Source organism: Lagopus leucura, unplaced genomic scaffold (genome assembly GCF_019238085.1).
Source record: "Lagopus leucura isolate 7727_CA_CO unplaced genomic scaffold, USGS_WTPT01 Super-Scaffold_100004, whole genome shotgun sequence".
Taxonomy (NCBI): Eukaryota; Metazoa; Chordata; class Aves; order Galliformes; family Phasianidae; genus Lagopus; species Lagopus leucura.
Genome location: NW_024962264.1, coordinates 25491710 through 25514068, shown reverse-complemented (window position 1 = coordinate 25514068; position 22359 = coordinate 25491710). Strand labels below are relative to the sequence as shown.

Sequence of the window (22359 nt, the reverse complement as noted above, 5' to 3'; positions counted from 1 at the left end):
TGGCGAATGATTACACCCTGGAAGAGAGTGACTTTCTAATCTGACACCCAAAGCCCATAAAGTAAAATATGGTTCACATGGGGCAAGCAAAACCAACCGCTTCGTTTTTGATTTACAGAGCAGTATGACGCACCTTCCAAAACGTTGCCTAGTTCTCATCCAACAATATCGTAAGTAACCAACCAGACTCAGTTCCCATGCTCTACTCTGCAGTTACTTGAAAGAATCTGTAAAGAATTAAAATTTGGCTTGCTTGGTGTTGCTGAAGATTAAAGTTTTTATCAGTTTGGTTTTTCTCAGAAAATTTAAACTGAGTGAATTTACAACAAACAAACTCAAACCACACAAGTATGAATGCACCAAGTGGAGAGGTTTTGCTCTGTTGATTTCTGGCTACTTAATATCATCACATACTGTGTGTGTGTTAGTAATGTGTTAAACTGATGCAGATTGCAAAGGAAACAAAGTGAAGCTGATCCATTTTGCATAGCATTGGGAAGTTTGTGAGGGTTCGTAAAGCAATGGGATGGAATTTGTGAACGCTTGAGGTGATATTTTGAAGAGATCCCGTGGTCTAATTTTCTTCAACTGCCAGGGAAAAGTTCCCTAAGCTGTGTTGTACTTCAGTTGTTTTAATTAAAACAAAAAACAACAATAACAACAAAAATAAAACCTTTCATGCAAAGTTTCTAAAAACCTCAGTTTACATTCTCTATAGTGGGATGGATATGAAATTCCTGTACCTTTTCTATATTTACTTATTTCTTCTCTCTTTCTGTATTTCTTTTCCCTGTCATTCTATGATTCCTCTGAGCAGAAGGTTTTGTAGAATTTGAATTTGTAAAAGTTTATGCATAATCACAGTTTTGCGAAAGCAGGGAAGGAGTGCCAACTGATTTCATCTGTTGCTTCAATGCAATTATTTAAGCCAGTGGAAAAGATTTGTAATAGCAGAAAGACAACTTGGAGCTGTTCCGGTGGGTTAAAGTGGTTATCTACTAATTAGGTTAATTACAGGAATTTCTTGACAGTAGTTTTGTGCAGTCTGACTTTCAGTCCTTTGGGATTAAGCTGGCCAGATGGCAGCATTTTTGGGTCCTGAGCCCTGAATAGCAGAAACCATTCCACATCTCCAATAGGAGGCTGAGTTGTCTGTGTGCAACCATTGAACGCCTGTCAGTTCGGTGATAATACAGAGCTCGTTTGACTTCAGGCTGTGGTGTTGGAGGGCTGCAAGCTGCAGGCTACAAAGCTTAAACCAATTTCCTTTTAAACTTTTCTTTATGATGAATAACTAAATCAGTAACAACAACAACAAAAAAGCCTGGGCACAAATGAGAGGAGGAGTATTTCCCCACCTCGAGATTTCTCATTCAAGCTCTTCATGGAAGCCTTCCTGACCTGAGCAGTCAGCCCAGCCAGAAGCATCCTACTGCTTACAGTTGGGAGCATCTTTTTGAGTCTCTGCACTTAGAGATTTCATTGAAGGAAGACAAATCAAAGCCCTCTGGAGCCAGCTAGGAAGAAGAGACCCTATCCCACCTCACCATCCCACCTCAGAGGATGAAGAGAAGCTGTGGTCACTGATGTCCATTGTTAAATGCAGTGTCTGTAGCATCTCAGAGCCAGCTCTCATGTACCACGGACACACTTAACCTGCTTTATTGCCTACAAAGGCAATTCAAGCCAGAGCAGCAGAGCAATTTACATCCAGAGGGGAGCGAATTGAGATTTGCCCAAGGACCTACCCACATTTTTCCCTTCAACTGCTATGGCCCTCCTTTTTTGTTTTTGTTGCTCTCTGCACAACAGGGCTTTCTTTGCTCTGCGAAAGCCACGTGACTGAAAGCTCAGCTGCCCGGCATCGCTTGTGTTACCCGGCGTAGCAGGCTGAACAGAAATGATGCTTGTGTCTCTTAATTAGAGGCTGAAATCCCTCTGTGCATCTGTGTACCCAAATTAAGCATTCAGCTCCCTGAGGGGCCTGGGTTCCCAGATGGCTTTCATTGTTGGATGCAGCCCTTGCACTCACAGCTGCCTATGCTGGAATGGGGAGTTGCCAGCCTGGCGTGGTGGTCAGCTGGGGGGGAGCAGCCCCTGCTTCAATGGAGCTGTTTGGCAAAGCTGCTCTGGTTTCAGCACCCTTGTCCGGGGAAAAGAGCTCTTTTTAAATAGATTTGCAGGGAGATTGATGGTGTGCACATAAGCTGCTGGTCCTGCAAGCGAGAACTTGACATCTTTCAAGTGCTGAACTAATTAAAACATTATGATTATTAGAGCAGATTTATTTTCTTGAACCAGGCTATTTGACAATTTGTTGAAACTTTGTTTTGTGAAAACTAGCTTTGTCTGTCCATGCAAAAGTATGACTCATTTAAAGCTGCAGTGTTCTTCCTTGATTCTGAATTGAACTTCAGTGGTTGCAATGCTCTTGCACTCTCTGTTTAACTTAACAGCAGCTCAGGCAAAAAAGGCAGATGTAAAAGACTATCTAGGTGGTGCTTCCTTGTGATATCTCTCATCTCTAAAGCAAATTCGTCTGTGGACCAGATGCATCTGTGGACGCTTGAAGCAAAGCAACCCAAAAACCAGAAAACCACTTTCAGGATGCAGGGAGTTGTTTTCCACCTTGGTGTCTTCTATTGCTTCCCTCCAGTGTTTACTACAAGAAGAGATCCGCAGGGGAGGTGTGTGCAGAAATGAGGCTCTAGAGGCTGGGAGATGGAGGGAGGATAACCCTGAGGGAAGGCAGAGTCAAAATGCCTGAGCAAAGAAAGCTCGTAGCTCTGTGAAGGTGTCAGCAGGCAGAGCCCTCACAGCACAAGGAGCCTTTTCTGCGTGGGTCAGAAGAAGTGGGGTCTGTGGGTAGTTGCAGTCCCTGCAGAAGGGACTGACTCTGCTGGTGGGCACAAAAAACCTTGGGTGTTTCTTCGTGCTGTCCTGCTCTGTGCATCCCAGCCTCAGTCTGACTCAGACGGGTGTCATGCAGAAACACAGCCTTTTGAGACAGGTTTTTTCTCTGAACTGTACAGTAGCAGCTGCATGGACGTGTTTCAACAACAGAGCTATGAACTGGAAAAATAAAACACAACAGCAACGCATTACACTGCTGGCGCTGTAGTATCTGTAGTTTGTCTGCTGGGCTTGGGGAGAGAAGGACAGGAGGATGCAGTTTCTCCCTTATGGTTTGGACTCCCAGGCATTTGTTTTTGCATCTACTCTTGAGTTTTGAGAGTCTTGTAACTTGAAAGTAAACTGCATCAAACAGAGTTGCTGTATCAACAGCATCCACAGATGGTGTCCAGCACTGCCAGCCCTGGCATCTTTGGAAGGAAACTGTGCCAAAGCATACATCCTACCAAAATAAGAATGCACCCTAAGCTAGCAAGGTTCTATGGAGTTCAAAGATGTAAATAAAAAAGAAGAATTAAATAAAGACTTCTTTACAAACAGGAAAGCGTTCCCATTTTCTCATCTTCCAAACCAAGAATTTGGAAGTGTAAGATTCAAAAGAGAGACAGCCCCTCACTCAAATTCCACCAAGGAAAAAAAAAAAAAAGAAGAAAAAAACATCTAACCTGGCAGCATTACTAGTAAGAGTTGGAAATGGATGGATGAAGTTCTTCAGTTTAATGGTGCAAACAAATGGCAGTGATGCAGGAAGATGGAAGCATGTAATTCAGTAGTGGAGCCTGTGACTGTATTAGGGCATTGTCTTCCACTGAGACTGAAGACGTGGGGTGTTCTCATTAGTGGATATTCAGTTCCAGGTCACTCAGGTTCAAGCATGAAGAAGTCAAGGACTTGTCTTCTTTTAGAAGGAGTGGACAGGGCCACAGGCGTGTTGGAAACTGATGTGCTGTAGCTACTGGTATGTGGCTGTAGAGAGGTGTGGAGTTTCCTGTAGGATTTCGTCATCCCATGTGCTCCAGCTGGGCTGGACGTGCCCTAGAAAGTGGGTGCTTTTCCTTCTGTGCGAGCAAGAATGTTTGCAAGTAGCAGCAAATAACAAACTGCCATGCTGTGGCTTTACGCAGGGGGGCTGGATTCCCTCCTGAAGCGCTGGAAGCAGAGGAATTGTTACTAGTTTTGAAAGGAAGCAAGAGTATTCATTAACATAACAAGCCTTGAGAATAATTGCTGGAGTCTGTTCTCTCTTTGTTGTCTATGTGTAATTACCATTAGCTCTGATACTAACGATGGAGCTTTTTGTTTGAAGAAAAGATACAGCCTTTGCTTTGCATTGTGGTGTTTGAATCTGCTGCTTGGAAAAGTTCTGAGAGAATGCCCAAGTTCCCCTTCAACCCAACTACTGACTGGTGAAATTAGAAGCAGCAGTTACTGGTTGCAGCCCTAGAACTCAGTTGTGTGTTTGGAAACACTCACAGCATCCCGCTCTGTCCTCTGGCAGCAGTAGACCAGATCTCACCTGCCCCTTGCTGTACCAGAACTGGGCTTCTTCAGCAGCTGTCTGCATGCACCCGGTGATGCTTTGCCCAGTAGTGCAAAGTGCCCTGAGGCTGGGAGTCCTGTTGTCATTCTTTCTGGTACTCATAAGATTGGCAGTTTGAGCATGCCAAAAGTAAAACAGGATTTGGGAGATCTGTTTGTTTAGGAAAGTGCAAACTGAGTCTTCTCTCGGGGTCTGCTGCTTGAAAACGTGTCTGCCCTGGCTGATGTGTTTCTTCTGGTTGTCTTTCAGAGTGCTCCAGGAGGACCTGCAGCTCAGTGATAGTGAAGAGAGTGGTGACGACCAAGTCAGTTTTAGATGTTTTATCCCCTCTGCACACAGACATCCCATAAAATCATCACAGCTTGTCGTGTTGCTCTGAGCTCCTAAAGCTAACCTTTCCTTCCCCTCTCCCATTTGTTTTTTGAACAAAACAGGTTGTTGAACAGCCACCTTCTTCACTTGATCCTCCAAGGTACATGTTTGTTCCCAAACTGCTAGCTTGGAGGAGGGGGGAGAACTTTGCTTTTTCGTACATGTGGGAATGGGTCCCTTTTTCTGTTCTACATACAAGCTCTGGTTTGTAGCTGCCTGAAGCTGCTGTTCAGCTTTGGTTTCAGTTGTGTGGGGCTTTACAGAAAGTTTAAATTGGAAATAAATAATCCAGGCAAGCTGGATTTTGCTTTTGAACCTGAATTGTATTCCCTCAGCTGTTCTCCCTTTGCCGTGAGTGGAAGTTGAAGGTTTTATTATTTCCAGAGGTTTTTTATTCTGATGTTTTATCTGTGAATATGGCTGTGTTTTCCTTTGGCCTTCTCACCTTTCTTCCCAGTGCCAAACTAAGGGGTTTAGGTTTTATTTCTGGATACTGCCATATCAATATAATAAGTAACCTTCACGAGTGCTGCTTTCTAATTTTGTCTCCTGGTGGCCTTGCAGTGCCCTGCAGTCCCAGCCCGAGAGCGTGGCATCAGCACATTCCAACAGCACAGAGTCAGGGAGCAGCAGTGACTCAGACAGCTCTTCAGACTCTTCAGAGACAGAGAGCAGCTCAAGTGACAGTGAAGCCAACGACCCTCCAAAGGTGTCAGCTCCTGAGGTGAATGCAAAGTAAATGTAGAGGCTGCTTAATGTGGACTCACTGCTGTCAGACCTGAAATACCGTCATCCTTCAGGTGTCCCGGTGACACCTCTGCTGCATCATCAAAAAACTCCTCTTGCCTTTTGCTTCTCTGCCAGAGTTTGTCAAACAAATAACCCTCAGTAATAGCATAAATAGACTTTTACGTGCCTAACCTTGAAGTGCTCCCCTTCTCTGTTGCTGGAGAATTTACGCCTTCACCTGTGCGGCACAAGCAAATTGCAGGTGGGAACTGAAGCTTGGCACAGTGCCTGGGGCCCATCTCTGGAGGTGTACCTTTTCTGGAAGCTGCTGCTGCACCTCTTCAGTTCCTGCGTGTGAGTGGCAGACTCAGCTTCTCCCAGATGGCAGCAGAAGGGATAGGACCTGCAGGAAGGGCAGGAATGTGCTTAGCCTTGCTTCTGTTGGGTTTGGCTCAGAGAGTGCTGCACTGGCATTTCTGAGGCTGTAATGTTCTGAGCCTGGAAATGCAGGGAAATAGAGCTTAGTGCCTCAAAGTTGCATAATAACTGAGAGCGTGCAGCTTTTAAAAATCTGGTGCAACTGTGTTCCTGTCCCATGGTTTAAAACAGTCCTCCACTTCAAGAACATTCTTGGGCCAGTGGGAAATGCATGGTTCAATCTGATGGACCACAGCTTATGTAAAGCAGTTTGCTGGCCATTCTGAAGGATTCTCACAAGGCCCAAAAGCTCCATCGTTTATTCCCCCTGCCTTCTATAGCTCATACTTTCCTTTCTTTTACTTTAGGAGCACTCTAATGTCTCACATCTAACACCCTTCACACTTAAGCAGTTCAGTTACAGACTTTGCCTTCTGCAATGAGAGAAACAGATATTGCCTCCTCATACCCAACTGTGCCTGATAATGTTACATTATTAGATTATTGTCACTCAAGTGAAGTCCTAGCTATTGTGAACTGACCATTTTATATCCCTTTTTATTCAGCAAACTCATGATCCGTTTTGCACAAGGAACAACTTAATGCTCATGGCTTGTTTTTATTAGATCCAATTCTTCATATGAAAGAAAATAATTTAAGAAATATAGTTAATATTTCCTTGTTTGTATTTTGTTTTTAAAAAATATTGTCTCCTTATCCTTTGTGTTTGAAAAGGCTGAACAACCCTGTGAGGGTGTAGATCACACGTGGTAGCTGATGATAAGTGCAGAAAAGGGTCAACGTCTGCCACTGTCTGATAGTTGCCTACTTACATTACAAACCAAAACTGATAAAGTTCCTAAGCAAGGTCTTCATAGTGTTAACAACAACAAAATGCTCCTGAGGGGCTAATAAGTTAAAATGCTAGTGAAAATAGGGAAGAGATCATTATCTGAAAATGAGAATGGAGTGTTTTTTTTGTTTGTTTGTTTGTTTTAATTTTATGTGACAAAACCAAATCTGTTTTTATGCCAGGCTTTTCTTTGGAGTCATGGTTGAAGACATGTCACTATGTTCTGCTGCGCAAAGAAAGGCTGAGTCTGGGTGGAGAAGAAAGCCACTGCAGAAGGGATTAATTAGTCCTGGAAGACCTTTCCTGCGCTAGAGCTTTTTTCTGAGAAGTGCTGTGGCTGTTCTCAGAACAGGGAGTTGTGGCTGAGAACTAAGTGGTATTTTCTGAACTGGCTCCAGAGAATCATGCCCCTAATTTGCAATTTGCAGCTTTGATGTCTGTTTTTGTGGCTGTTTGGTTAACTCTCTTCTCAATTTGTCAGACCTTTGTTTTGATCTGTAGGGCTTCTCCTAGTCGTGTGATGTATCTGGTCAGTTAGCTCAGTGGTAGCTCACGCCTTGTGTGATCAGGGGGACACACCTGGCAGACAGTGCAGGCAGAGGGCTCAGAAGAGGCTGGGCTTGATGTGTTGACTATATACTTTCTTTTGATAAATGCTTAAAGCACAGAATTCTGCCACCGTACCTGTCGGACTTCAGTGAGATGTGACAGCTCTTGATCCATCTTGTGCAAATGATTTGGTAAAAGCATTGTGAGGATAACACCTGGTTTGTTTTTGCAGTGGTTATGTCTGTGCATGTCTGACTGTGCAGGGTGTTGGTTAGTGGCATAGAGCACACCAAGGTGAGGCTTTTGTGCAGAGCAGCCTCTTACTGCACGACAGGTAGGGCTGGGGGAATCCAGGAGTGTTGTGTCACAGTTTGACTGGTCCTGTGCAATACGGATGTCTGTGCTTCTGAATTAATGGTTGGTGTGCATGTACCAAAGCATTCCCCCTATCTCATGGTCTTTTGCCTTCAAGGTCTTTTAACAGTATAGGGAAATTTTAGTGGGTTCTGATAACCAGTGCTCAGTTTGAGATAAAGGAGTCAGCTTTGCATGCTTCCTTTCTCTTTCTATCTGCAGCCTGACCCACCAACTTCCAATAAGTGGCAGCTTGACAACTGGCTCACCAAAGTGAACCCACCAGCAGTGCCAACAGAAAGTCCCAGTGACACTGCCCACACAGATGACCACGAGGAGGAAAAGGAGCAGCCTGTCAGCAACGGTTCCTCCTGTGAGCGTGCTGCACCAAAGGAACCTCATGACAGGAGCTTCATCCGAGCAGCCCAGGCTCCTCAGGATGCTCATCTTCCAACCAAACTTGGTTGCCAGAAGTCTCCTGTGCGTACTGAGGAGCCCTCACAGAGACAGACTGTGGGGATCAAAAGGCCCAGCAAGCCCCCAGTGCACGAGGAGCCCAAGGGAGGCCTGAAGGTGGAGAGCGAGCCTGCTCCTTATGAGATCGGAGAGCAGTCTTCCAGAGACAAGCCAAAACCCAAAACAAAAAGCAGACCCAAATCCTGTGACCAAAAAGAACTGAAACCCCGGCTGCAGGAGGCTCCTAAAGAGAAGAAGCACAAGAGCTCCCACCATGCCGATGCCAAAGCCCTGCTGGACCACAGACCCATGAGAGATGTCCTGGTAGGCAGTGCCCAGGAGCATCCCACTCTCAAACACCTCGCTGAGGGCCAGGGCGCAGCTCCCACCAGGACTAGTGGCCACAGGTCTGCTGCTGAGGTCAAGGAGGGTTTTCACAAGGGGAAGCTTCCTGTGCCCACCAAGGAGAAGAAGTTGCTGCCACCGGTGAGGGACGTGCCTGGCAATCCCAGCCTGCTGGTTAGAATTGATCTCCCACTCCTGTCAAGAATTCCCCAGCCTCCTGAGAAGGGGAACCAAAAGAAGAGAACAGAGGTGAAGGAGCACACTGGCAGCAAGGGGCAGGACTTGGAGAAGAAAAGTGCAGACACTCCTGACAGGTCCTTCAAAAAGAGGAAGGTGAGAGGTAGAGGTGGAGATGGGTTTGTGCAGGGGCCACAGTGGTGTACGTGGAGATGTCTGAAAAAAACCCTGCATATGATTTATTTCTTCTTCATAGCTTCAGAATAGACTACCTACTCCTGCTGCAGCATTGCCAAATTTTTAAAGGGAAACCTCATCAAAAACTATCCCCTGATGTTTCTTGTTGGTCAAAAATCCACCACTGAGCAAATGAAATGCAAGCTGTCTAACAAATGCTTTGGTGTTTCCGAAAGATTAGTCCTAGTTTCAACCCAAGGAGAGCTTTGCAGGGCAGCAGTGCCTTCTGCATGCACCTCGTGTTACAGACATGGCCTCAGCCATCAGATATCCCTTGCAGGAGAGCATGCTGCCCCCCGCTTGTTCTGCAGCTATCAACTATATTACCCTGCAACTAGAATAGTTGCTTTTCCTTGAATTGCAGTACAACCCTTGCTTTGATCATTGATCACAAGTGTTTTTTTGGAAGATGCTTCCCGGAATGGACTGTGACAATACAGCTAGTTCTCCTGCAGGGCTTGCAGTGAGTTGGTCTGATACCCCCATGTCTTTTTGGTCCCTCCTTCAGAAGGAGGTGGCTTAGCACATGTGGGTGAATAATCTTGATTTGGTGCAAGTTTCATTTGCTCTTGTCACCCCATGAGCTTCCTGTGGCTGTGTGGGAGAACCGAGAAGAACAAGGAGATGGTGAAGAAAAGTGGATGCCCCAGTGGTTCCTGTCCTGCGGTGCAGCAGGAAGAAGGCAGGCAGGCAGTGAAGCTGTCAGTGTTCCCACTGGTCTCTCCAGGGCCAAAGAGGAGCTATCTGATGCTGGGCACATCGTGCCTCGCAACCTGAGCATCTGATGGCGGGAAAACCTGTGTCCCAGCCTTGCCACGTGTGTTGTGTCAGTGTGCCGCAGCGCCCCTGGCAGCATAGGCTCCCTTGCAGCCAGCTGGGTCAGCTGCAGCTGCCAGACCTTTTCTGAAGCAGTGATCACAGATCAACCTGAGAAATGGCGTAAGGACACGATCCCAGTGTTGGAGCCTTGCCCTGATGGCTCTCTGCACCGTCCGTGTGCAAGCCACCGAGCTGCATCACAGTGACATGAACCTGCTCGTAGGAGATGGATGGAAAGTACTCAGATGCTTTTTGCTAGCACCACGTACGCCATGGTTTGCACTCCTTTTCTATGAATTTTCTAGTGTTGTAGTGAATTATTTGGAAGTTTTTTTCATCCTCTGGTGATTTGGCATCTCATGGTTTGTATCATAGGATCTATGGAGTGTGCATAAAAGGTGTTCTTTATTACCCCTCTGCCTCAGTGATTCCTGCTGTACTGGAGGGCAGTGTGGAGGCTGCAGATTTAATTGAAATGTCACCCTCTAATTGATTCTTGCTGATAAAACCCAAATCCCTCCACCTGTCAGGAAGCTGAGTGGTTTAAGTCTCTGATGAATGCTTTTTTCTCCCTAATCTTAGACAAAAAAAAGAAAAAAAAGAAAAAAAACAATATGCAGAAATCACATCATGAAATGTGCATTTTCAGCTATGGAAGCACATCAGTTTTCAGCTATTGACAAGGAGAACTTTAGCTTTTCCGCCCCCTCCGTGACAAAATAATTATTCTGTCCAAGCAGAAGTGGATAAAGGTCATTTCAGGACTTGTCAGTGAGCCTGAAATCTGCTGTACTCTGGTTTTCCACTTTGCCAGTTCCAATCTCTTTTTTTTTAATGTGAAACCATAACTTAGATGTTTTGTTCTGTGCTTTACATGAAAGTTGATTTTTTTTGTTTGCGTTTGTTAGAGAGAAAAGGAGAAGGACATCGATAGGAAGAAAAGGAAGTTGGACAAAGAAGCAAAATCACTGCAGTCTTCACCTAACAAAGACTCCTGTAAATTGAAGTGAGTATACAGTGGTGGGATGGTAGAAAAAATGCATTAAACTGAGCATTTCTTTACAATTTTAAAACAAAGAGAAACCTTCCATGCTTCCTGTGAATTTGCTTAACATAATGTGCCTTTGGAAACATAATCTGCTGCAAATTTGTCTGCCACGTGGCTGTAGGAGCGTAATTTTGCCTTTTTGTTTGTTGCAGATATGCAGTTGCCCTTAGTGTCCCCCATCTTTCTCACCCTTTGCAATGCTCAAGTTGATGTTTTGATGTTTTGGTGCTTGGCCTCCTGCCACGCTTGCACTGTGTTGCTGTAAAATTGCATGCGGTGGCACTTGTCCCAATTTCTAGCAGTGGAGATGAAATGAAGGCTTGGCCATTTGAAACACAGAGGTATCCATCCTGCAGTTCAGATTGCTGAACTGATCCCTCCATTACACATAGCTCAAAAAATCTGTTGAGGCTGCAGGAAATGAAATCGCTGGTTGTGCCAGTGCTGCTTTTCCTTCTAGGCTGATATCCACACAGTGGCACTGCCATCTTTCAGAAGAGATGCTGTGCAACAAAACAATTGCACAAAGTCTGGTGTCTGAGTTGGAAATACTGCGGCAGACTGCCTGCCTGCTGGGACCCTGTCTGACTGCAGTGGTAATCCCTTGTCAGGAGCATTTCCCTTCTCCCCTCAAATTGTCCCAGTGTGTAGCTGAATAGGTGCACATGCACTGTGCCTTGTGAATCACGCCAGGAATTTCAGGTGGCCTTCATAGCCAAAAATGTCTCCTTTATTCCAGCAATTGCATGGGCAGTGCTTCTGGTAGTTCTGCTGAAACTCCCTCCACGATTTGCACAACAGCATACCACTAGCATTTTGGCTAGGTCTGCCTGAGGGCTTCCAAGAAAGTATCTTGATGGGCAGCGCTCCCGAGAGAGGAGGCTGGTGCATCCATCATGAGCTGCTGCAGTCATTTTTTGCTTACTCAGGGCCATCATGAGCTTGAGGTATTGACTTGGATTTGTTGAGGTTTGCATCCCGACTCAGCTGCTTCTCTCCAGGGAAAACGTTGACAGTCAGGGTCCATGTTTAGCACTCCTCACTCTAAACACTTTCTATTTTCTTGGAAACTTTGAGGAACTGAAAGAAAATAATGTAAATGAGCGTCAGTGAAATTAGATGTAGAGCTACTGAGTTCTGCTTATAGCTGCAGGAGTTCCCTTGTAATCCCAACCCCAGATGGTCAGAAATTTGGCACAGTATTATTAAATATGAACAGCTCCACCATTTAAAAATGCAGCATTTAAAATCTTTCTCCCTTGAATCCTCACATGTGTTGTCTAGTAGATTTGGCAAGTCCTAAAGAACCAACTGGGCTTACTTCTGCTGAGGCCTGCATGGGGTCATGTGTCAGGGCAAGCGTCGGTGGCTGCAGAAGATGCCTTCTTCCATAGCAGGGGGAGACAGGCAGTGCTGTGTTTCCCTTGTGATCTTGGGTGACTGGTCCTGGGGATATTCCTCTCTGGAATTGCCCCCTCCCTTTTTCAATGAGAAGGTGTTGTGGCATTTCTGCAGCATCCTGACCTTCTGCTTGCACGTTTCCTCCAAGGATGAGTCCAGAGGCTTATTCCTACCTCAAGAGCAACTTGCTTGTGTGTCGTTGGCAGCTGAACACCTGGTATCTAATACACAGCAAAGTCCCTGAAATTTTGTTTTTGTTTCTGTTAGAATCTTTGTTAATGAGTCATCTTGCATTTCTGAAGAAATTTAAACAGTATGGGCACACAGTGCATTTAAGGATGATTTTTTATTTAAAAAAAACCCAACGCCCTCAATATTATATAGATACTGTATTCATCCCAACTGCAAAATTCACTTCCCATCTCCAGAGCATGGAACACTTCGTCTGAGACCCAGAACAAAGATCTCAGGCAACCCCTGCCACTGCTGCCTGCGTCTCCTCTGCATCCTGCACAAAAGCCAACCAAGAAGGCCCATAAAAGACCCAGGAGTGAGAACAGCCAGCCGCCTGCCACTGCCAGCAGCACTGCCCTGGACACAGGCAACCACAAAGATCCTTCTTCCTCCAAGCAGAAGAAGATGGTGGAAAACCACTCTGAGCAGGTGAAGGGTAACAAAGTAGGTATTGGTTATTAGTGGTGGGATGTGTCCTGCAACTTGTAGCTGCCATCTAATTCTCTTTAGAAACCTGTCTATAGGATGTAAGTGAGAAGAACAGTAAACCAGCCACCAGGAAGAGCTCTTTGAAACATGTTTGTCCCTTCAGTGGCAATCTGTGACTGTATCTTCCTAGCTTGAATAGCCATGCTGTTGTATCGCTACTCACTTTTCTGTTTTCATCTCACTGGTGAAACTCAGTGTGAAAGGGTGACCATGTAAAAAAAAGAATGGTGTTTATGACAGGAACTGGTCCTGAATGTAGACAACTGCCAGTAAGGTATGGTAGGTGTAAAGAGAAGTGTGTGTACAAAAAACGAACTAACAAAAACAAGTGGATTGCTTGCGAGTAAGAAATAACCAAACTCTGGTTTTGGCTGCAACCTGTGTAGAATTTGTTATAGCTTGCATTAAGAAATATTGTTAGTGATTCTTGCAGCTAGATCTTCGCATTAGTGGCTTAGAAAATTCAGCTCAACTGCCATTTCTGAGTGCCTGTATGTGTGTGGTCCAGAACTTCCACATGCATGCACCCTAATGGAGGCTGTGCGTGCTGCGTAAGCTGGCTTCTCACTGCTTTCTTTTTCCTGACATTGTAGTTAGTAATGCAGACTCAGGAGTTGCTGTATGGTTAAGTGTGTAAGTGTGAATGAATATTACCAGTTCCTGTCTTTTCCAGTGGCTGTGAAAAATGTGCTGCTGGCAGCCTTACTGCTATCTTAGCTATTGTACAAGGAAAACTGCTGCCCAATTCCTGCCTGCTCAGGGGATGTTTGATGGCACTAAAACCTCAGCAGCGGCCTGGTGGGAAGCCAGGTTTTCATTTCCAGTATTGGCCTGGGGTCTGGGAAAGAACAGGGGGAGGAACCTTGAAATGTAGCTTATATCTCAGACAAATAAACATTTTCACTTCAAATTTAGGAAAGCTGTGTTTTAGAACTGTTCTAAGTGGGTCTCTCTAAGCAGCTTTATCTCTGCTCCTGATTTTTCAGGGATCTGCAGGGGATGTTACAAATTCTTTACCAGTGCCTTCTGTGCCAAATGGTACCTCCAAACCGAGGAGACCTCAAATCAAGTTTGAAAGGTAAGACTTTGTTCTCTGCCCCTCTGAAGATGGCAGGCAAGGCTGGTCATGCAGCCACCGTGGCTCCTGCTTTTTACCGACCATTGATTTTGTTAGACCTGCCTTGTCACCTCTGCGACATCCCCACAAAGCAATGGTCTCTCCTTTTAGCAGCTCTCAGTTTGAGAGAAGCTGTCTAGAAGTCAGGTGCTTGTTTAACTTGCAGACATCCCACTCTGCACTGGACTGTGCAGTGCGCCTGACAGCTAGGGACGCTGTTGCTTTCTCTGAGTCCTGGCAGGTGGCAGGCCAGTCTGGGATATGAACCTTTAAACAGGCACGTGACATTCATGTAGTGATTCTTCTAAATCTGATGTGTGTTTGATAGCAGTATCAGCTTGTATTGGAGTCACAGCATCATCTAGATAAGGTTAGCATTGTTACTTCCCATATCCTTTTTCTCTTACATTTGTTTTCCTCTGCCTGTCTCCATTTCAGACAGCATTTGACAGAATATTACCTGGAAGAGGCCAAGAAGATGAAGCATGAGGCTGATGCCATGGTAAGCCTGAGCCCTGTGCTTAACACTGCTTTTCTTCTGGGATCTCACACCTGCAGGTACATGATGGAACTGTGCTGGTCGATGTCCCTTCCACACGTTCCAGTCATATGTGGGGAGGCTGTTTTTATTTACCAAATTTTCAGGCACTTCCCTTTGTATAAACACATCCAGAGACTGTACCTGGAGAACAGGAATAAAAGCTGACTTTGCTCTGTAGATCTATCACAAAGTCCTGGCAGCTGAATCAGAAAGTCAGTTCTAGGGTGGTTTGCTCTGAAATACCAGAGTACTGGTGATAACTGTGTTGCTGTTAAACAAGACTTGGAAATGCCCTTTGCAAATGTGAGCCCCAGGTGCTGCCAAGAATACCTAGAAAGTATTACTGCCATGGGAAAAACACTTGCTGTGGCAGAACACAAGGAAGAGAGGCCAATAGTGCAAGCACACAGGGCTGGTGAGCAGGACAATGTTAGGGGCTCAGCAGACAGCCTTCCATCACTACCTGGAGACCTGATGTGTGTTTTGTAATTTCTTCAAATTCTGCCTATTTGGAGAGAGAAAAGGAATTCAGGTGCACTTGAGATAAATAGTTTTTGCCTTTGTGTGAAAGTGAGACATTTTTTCTAACAGATGGACAAGACTGGAAAGGCCTTTCAGTACCTTGATGCTGCCCTTTCCTTTGTTGAATACGGGATGGCCCTGGAATCGAATGCAGAAGCACCAAAACCTGCTTACAGCATCTTTGCTGACACAATAGATCTCCTCAAGTAAGTGGCTTTGGAACCATGATGGTCAGACAGCGTGCTTGGAGGGAAGCAGTGGTTGTGTTGTTTGCTGGTATGACATCTGCAGGCAGTACAACCCAGGGAGCCCTATGCTAGATAGAAAAGAGACAGGAGCCACTTTATTCATATTGAAGTTGACGGTTGTGTGCGTGTTTTCAACAGCTGCTTTGACTTCCTTCCCATGGAGCTGATTGAAACAGCTGCCAGTAATTTTTTTATGGCAGACTTCAACATATTTAAATTTCACTGCTTTCTGATTTTAATGGACTGTATTTTCACAATGCTTTTTTGCTTTGTGAGAACTCCTCTCAAGATGTCTTACCTGGCCTGGAATTAATATTCCACCCTCAGTGAAGAGAGCTCCTGCTGAGGGCTTCAGGCCTGCACCCATAGGGGCATCACCTTTCTGGGGTTTTGGAGCAGTGTTTGAGGCAGTGGCATGCAATTGTTCTTCTAAGTGGACCTGGGAGCCCTGATGACTGACCAGATGCTGTTCATTTTGTTCCCTCAGATACGTAATGACACTAAAACCCTTTACGGATGTCTCGGCATCTTCACATGAACATGTCTTTGCTGTGCTATGGTGCGTAGCTGTTTTTCCGACTTCTTATTCTGTTTGTAGACTTACTACAGTGAAAGTCCTTTTTTATTTGTAGGGGCAAAGGAATGAGTTAAATGGGAATCAGAGTTCTTCAAGGGAAAAAACAATATAAAAGCCAGAGCAAACCAGAACATCTTTAAAGTGGGCTAGGATATAACAAGAGATCAGGCATGAAAGGTGCAGGCTCCAAAATTTGACCTGTTGGTAACTGAAGAGCATGTGAAGGCTTTCACCCCAGGCAGAAGAATGTGATTTGCTTGCCCACATTTTGGCTGTGTAACTGCTGCTGTATCTGAGCACAGCTGCTGCTGCTGCTGGTTGAGGGCTCACTCAGCCCCTGGCGTCCAAAAGGGCTGTGCACCCGTCTCCTTAAAACATAGCCCTTCCTCTTTTTCACAGAATCTGACTCTTCTTAAGTTGAGCAGGAGAGGAGATCCTGGACTTGGTTTGTCAGAGAGGCTGCTGGCTGCTGGTACTGCCTGGTGTGGTCATTGCTGGTACAGTGGCACCAGGCATGAGTGCTGACTCTTGACTGCATTTCTGTTCACAGCATGCGCTGCCAGTCCCTCCTGCACATGGCAATGTTTCGTTACAAAAGAGACACTGCAATAAAGTATTCCAGGATCCTGAACGACCACTTCAAGGTAGGGCACTTGTGTTGCTGTGCTACCAGCTCAGGGGCTACAGTTCGTTCTGGTATGGCCAGGAAAACTAACAAGAGCTCTCTTCCTTGCTGCAGAGTTCTTCCAGAATAACACAGGCACCTTCTCCGTGTGTTGCAAGGTAAGGTGTGAAAATCTGCATCTGTAAAGGTGTGAGCAGAAACTGAAGCAGGAATCTTTGAGATGTTAACTACATTTGAAAATGACTTGCTACCCACTCCACCTTGCTGCTTGACATCACATTAGGGGGCACAGAGGTGTTTCTGCTCTCTTTCTTGTCTTTGGCATCAGTGAAGGATTTTTTTATTATGGGATGAGATCCAGAGAGTCACTGCCTGTCCTGGGGATCAGTTCTCCACCAGGACAGTGGGGAGAGCACTGTGGCTGTGTTGCTCTCAGAGCCCCTGCTCTTGTCGTCCTTCCATTCCATGTCTGAGATCTCTAAGACTCTCTGGAATATCACACCCATCTCCATGGCTGCTACCTAGTAAGACAACGCTTTTACACCATGCTAGAATCACTTTGAAGTAATACTTGTATATTTTTCTCTGTGTTAGTCATCAATTAAGAAAAAGAAACTCATTTTCTGATTTTTGAATTATTGAACATGTCACTTTCCTATATTTACAGCACAGTTCTTGTGTGCATAGCAGCAAAAGGAAAGCTGCCATTTAAGTGTTTGACCCAGAGTTCAGAACACAGGACCTGCACCTTAGGACAGAAGAAGAATTTTCCTCTGTTTTGCAGTGAATGTATTTGGGAAATAGATGCTTAGTTCCACACTGATCCCCTTTAAAGTCTGTGACTGAGAGGCTCATTTGGTCTAAAGATCCAGTTGTTTTTCTGCCACATGTGCAGTATGGCTTGCTGATATGTAAATAGCTTCCCAGGTGCAGTGGTGGAGGCTATCTCATACAAGCAACTTCAACCTGTGGCAGGAAGCAATGATGGAACCTTACCCTGTGGCAAGTGGGCCACATTGAGTGCAGGTCCAGGTGACACCAGATAGTTCCTGGCATGAAATGTCAGGAACTTGTGATAAGACATTTACCTCTGAAGACAGGCATTCACGGTGGTGTTTCTTTCTCCTGCAGAAGCACAGGCATGCCTTCTCCTCATTCTCCAGTGCCCTCTCCTGCCAGATCAGTGAGTTCTCAGCAGGGATCAAATGGTAGCAATTGCGGTTGCAACGGCGTTGGCTCTTCAGTCACCATCCCAAGCATCACCTCTTCATATGTCAACATCACTTCCTATGTCCTCTATGCGTATAATATTTGGGAACATGCTGATGCACTGTCCAAGAATAATAAGGGTAAGGTTCCTTCACTTTAGCTTTTCGTTTTGCACACTGTGTTTATTTGTGTGAACCTATTTAAATTCTAACATTTAGTATAACAAACACCTTGACTGCAGAAGAAAGCCTTAAGTATGTTGAAAAGACACCTGTGGTGTATTGGCAGGTTTTTGGCAGAAATACTTAGTGATGATATATTGGTGAGTGTTCCAATTAAAAGATTATCTTGGCAGCCTCAGATGTCTATGAACTAAGGGTTCACTGCAGGAAACCAGGCAAATTGCTTCGTGCTAACAAGAGAAGCCAGCCCAGGGGTTTTTCTGCTCTTTGTTTTTCCCTTGCAGGGAGCTTAGGTTTTCTGAGTTGGTTCACTTCACTTTCAATCAGGTTTGTGCCCAGTGGCCTTGTGTTTCATTTTGTTTGTCAGAGTCTCTGGAATTCTTGAGTTGAAAATGGTGAGACTTGTTTCTTGCTATAACAGAGTAAGCAAGCAGCACTTGGAGTCCTTATTGAGTACGTGACCAGCATTTGGCAGTAAAACAACTGCTACGTTCTTATTACACAGAATCACAGAATCATAGGGGTTGGAGGGTATCCCTCTGGGGATTATCTGGTCCAACTTCCCTGCTAAGGTGGATTCCTTAAAATAGGTTGCACAGGAAAATTACAGGCAGGCTTTGAATGTCTCCAGAGAAGGAGACTCCGTAGCTTCTCTGGGCAGCTGTTCAGTGCTCTGTCACCCTCACAGGAAACTTCTTCCTCATGTCCGTATGGAATTCCTGCGTTCCAATCTGTGCCCGCTGCCCTTGTCCTGTTGCTGCACAGCACAGAACAGAGCCTGGCCCCACCCGCATGATTCCCACCCATTAGATATTGATAAGCACTGATCCGATCTGCTCTCAGCCTCCCTTCTGCAGGCTGTACAGCCCCAGCTCCCTCAGCCTTTCCCCATGCAAGAGGTTCTCCAGGCCCCGATCATCTCTGTCGCCCTCCACTGGACTCTGTCCAGAAGTTCCCCGTCCTTGAGCTGGGGAGCCCAGAACTGGGCACAGTGCTCCAGATGTGGCCTCACCATGGTAGAGCAGAGGAGGAGGATCACCTCCCTCACCCTGCTGGCTGCACTCTTTGCAACGCACCCCAGGATCCCACTGCCCTTCTTGGCCACAAGGGCACACTGCTGGCTCATGGCCAACCTGCTGTCCACCACGACACCCAGGTCCTTCTCCACAGAGCTCCTTTCCAGCAGGTCAGCCCCCAGCCTGTACCGATGTGTGCAGTGGTTCTTTCCCAGGTGCAGGACATGCCCCTGTTGAACCTCTCTGCCCAACTCTCAGCCTGTCCGGGTTTCGCATTTTATAGTTTTACTGTTAAAAATACTGTTTTTGTTGTCCCATGACACAAGCAGTGGTGGACAAGTGACAGCCCCAGTATGGACACAGCTCAGTCAGCCCACACTGAGTGTGAGTGCTCATAGTGCTGTTGTTCGTCACACACATGGTGTTTTGGGGCGAAGGGATGTATTGCCAAACATGCTGTGCCTGTTGCGTGAAACCAACCAACCGTTTTCTCTCTCTAATCTTTTTGCAGAGTTTTTTGCTGAACTCAGCACAGCGGTGTGCCCTCTGGCACTGACCAGTAGCATGACCGAAATGGTACACTACACTAGACAGGGTTTACATTGGCTGAGACTGAACTCAAGTACGCCTTAACTGGTGCTCGTGGTGGCTAAGTACCTTGAACTCTTTTGCACTTTGGAAGCTTCAGAAATACTCTGGCTTGCTGAATTATTGGATACAAAGCACCTGCAAGGGAAATGAATAAAGGTGAAGTTATCTGGTTACACTGGAAAAAAATGAACTTTAATTTTAGGGTAGCATTTTGTTGCCTTGGAAAAGAAGAGACAGAGGAGGGCCTCAGCATTGATGGCACCTTCGTTTAAAATGGTGAAGTGCAATGAATCGTCTGAGTGGCTCTATGTGTTGATGGTCTAAAAACATTTCTATTATGAATAACCAGCAGGACAATAATCACACCTGAAGAAGTGCCGACAAGAAGGAAATCTGCCTCCAGAAGTTATTATGCAACACACCACAGTCAGTTGTGTGCCTGAAGGAGATGTGAAATGAGTGTATTTGCGAGCATGGGTGCAGTCCATCATGTTGGATCTTTGTTTTTGGATGGCAAGTGGCATCCCCATCACCGAAACAATGTGGTACAGACAGCAGAGTGCTCTGCCTCACCGGCCCCAGCCTCGCTCACGTGCATTGCCTGCCAGCAGCTGCACTGATGACACCCTGCCACTGGTGCTGCACATCCACTTCCAAAGTCACGTCACTGTGCCTCCACCTGGCCTGGCACACACCCTAAATGACGTTGCTCACCATCTCGCTCTGTTTCACCTGTGGAAGCCAAATGCAGCTGGGGCTCAGCATTGGCCCTGTGATGGAGGGATGTTGCTCCTGCTGAGGACACCTCGTCCACTCACGCTGCGCCCATTCGGGGGGAGTGGACAGATGGAGGGCTGTCGTGGGTCACTGTGCCCACTTGAGTACAGTTTTGGGTGGGAGAGGTGGGACAAGAAGAGGCCACGTGGCCTCATGGGGCACAAGATGAGTCCTGTGTTTGGATGTTAGCCTGCAGCCCTTGCTGGTCCCAATGAATATCCAGGAGCAGGATGTGGGTACCAAAATCAAATGCCCTTTATGTGGGAGGTAACCGTGTACTCTACCTCAGCTAAACCACAGAGTGGGCCCAGGGACGTGGAACTTGTCTTCAAGGGAACACAAAAGGGAATAGCAAGGTGTTTGCAAGCCTTTGTCCTAGTCAGGACTTTGTCCTAGTCAGGAGTTGCATATTTGGAATTGTGATTTGGCAGGTGGCAGTAGCAGTGAAGGCAGCATCCACGGCACTTGTATGAAGACAGCCTTCTGTACCCAAAGATTTCCTGTTGCATGACAGCAGCATCCTGCCATCCTCATATCTGATAGTGTGCCTTAGCCCTCTGGTCACCTCTCACATCCCTCCCAGCTGCGGGAGTGGTGAAGAGGAGGACGATATCCCAAAATAAATTGCGCTTACAGGGAAGAACATATCTCTGGTGAGTTAGCTCCCTTTCCCTACATCATTTCAGGGTGGAGGAGCAGATCTGCACAAGTGCAGCAAAACACCTGCTGGGAGTTTGGAGACACACAAGAATCTGCAAAAAATACTTGGAAGAAGGGGGTCTGCATTACCACACATAAGTCCTGCAGGAGCGGCTTCCCCCTGCCATGGGCTGGCCCAGCAGTGCTGTGCCAGAGACGCACCTTTAAGTTGTCCTATGTTCACTTTATTAAAAGCCTTACTGCATTTTGGGGATAGGCTGCCCCGGGCCGTGAGAGGGAGTGACTGGGAGCCTGCTTGCTCCTGGCATGCAGAGCGGAGGGTCGCTGCTGCTTTCTGATTTCTCCTTGCAGCAAGGCTGTGTCCAGGTGCTCTAGCTGAGGAAGAGGGCAGGGAGTGCTGTTGTTGCTGGAAGGAGCTGGAAGGTGGAACAGGGGCTCTCGTTTCAAATCCAGAGGGTGGGTGGAAGCAGCGTTTTCTTTCTGTTGGTGGAAGAGACTGCTTAAATTGGAGCTAATTTTCAGAAAGCCATTGTATTTCCATCATGAGCCAGGTGAGAGGCCCGCGAGGGTTAGGGAAAGATTCCCATAGTTTTCACCTGAGTCTGATCAGGCCCTTTATAAAATGGGAAGTTAAAAAAAAAAAAAAGGATTTGCCATTAGGAAATAAAACTATGCATCTAAGGAAAATTAGAGGTGATGGTTGAGTCCCTGAAGGAGAGGAGGCTGTGGTGGCAACGCAGCATCATTTCCACGCAATATTTATTTAGAAGAAATAATAATGTGTTTGAATTGTTAAATGTTCTATTTTTAAGATACCATTTATTTAAGAGTTGAAAAGCTCCACTTCCATGGAGACAGAGATCTCTTCTGTACCTGAAGGTCAAAGTCTGATTGCAATGTCCTTGTGTTTGGTTTTCTCCCTTCCATCTTGGTTCTCATTACAAACCTGTACACCTTAAACTTATTTTGGGGACACGTGTCCCTCTTGTACATAACCTCTGCCCTGTGTGCGACGGAGTGTCCGACATGGTCAATTCGTTCATGTGGGTAATAAACAATACATGAAGTAGCCCATTTGTTGCGAGTCGTTGCCAGAGTCCTCGTGTTCTCAGCTTCTGGGAGAGGAATTGCTGTCTGCCCTCTGCTTTGTTTGCTGGTGGTGAATGTGTGCTCCCAGGAAGAGCGATTTCACGTCTCCGCGCTGCTGGGATACGTGTTTAATTCAGGTCTTTTCTGCAATACGCTTTGTACCTATCATGTTTGCTGCTAATGGATGTGGTTTTTAATGTAGCATCTGAAGCGTTCAGAATACTGGATCCTGTTTTAAATGCTTGCTGGGTTTGTTGCTGTTACAGATAGTG

General features: G+C 46.0%; 1 protein-coding gene across 3 annotated transcripts in view; it reads left to right on the top strand.

Moving 5' to 3' along the window:
* Positions 1 to 22072, top strand: part of AFF1 (AF4/FMR2 family member 1) — a 54402-nt gene extending 32330 nt beyond the window's left edge. For 2 of the 3 annotated variants that reach the window (XM_042870397.1, XM_042870400.1), the window contains exons 7-21: positions 119 to 170; positions 4703 to 4757; positions 4888 to 4925; positions 5390 to 5549; positions 7950 to 8861; positions 10670 to 10767; positions 12639 to 12888; positions 13920 to 14011; positions 14489 to 14552; positions 15183 to 15319; positions 15849 to 15920; positions 16489 to 16582; positions 16678 to 16721; positions 17695 to 17912; positions 19482 to 22072. In XM_042870397.1, coding sequence (XP_042726331.1) covers positions 119 to 170; positions 4703 to 4757; positions 4888 to 4925; positions 5390 to 5549; positions 7950 to 8861; positions 10670 to 10767; positions 12639 to 12888; positions 13920 to 14011; positions 14489 to 14552; positions 15183 to 15319; positions 15849 to 15920; positions 16489 to 16582; positions 16678 to 16721; positions 17695 to 17912; positions 19482 to 19603 — 2408 coding nt within the window. In that variant the 3' untranslated portion in view covers positions 19604 to 22072. The remainder of the gene's footprint in view (positions 1 to 118; positions 171 to 4702; positions 4758 to 4887; positions 4926 to 5389; positions 5550 to 7949; positions 8862 to 10669; positions 10768 to 12638; positions 12889 to 13919; positions 14012 to 14488; positions 14553 to 15182; positions 15320 to 15848; positions 15921 to 16488; positions 16583 to 16677; positions 16722 to 17694; positions 17913 to 19481) is intronic. The other variant, XM_042870398.1, reaches the window with a different exon arrangement.
* The last annotated feature ends 287 nt before the right edge of the window (positions 22073 to 22359 follow it).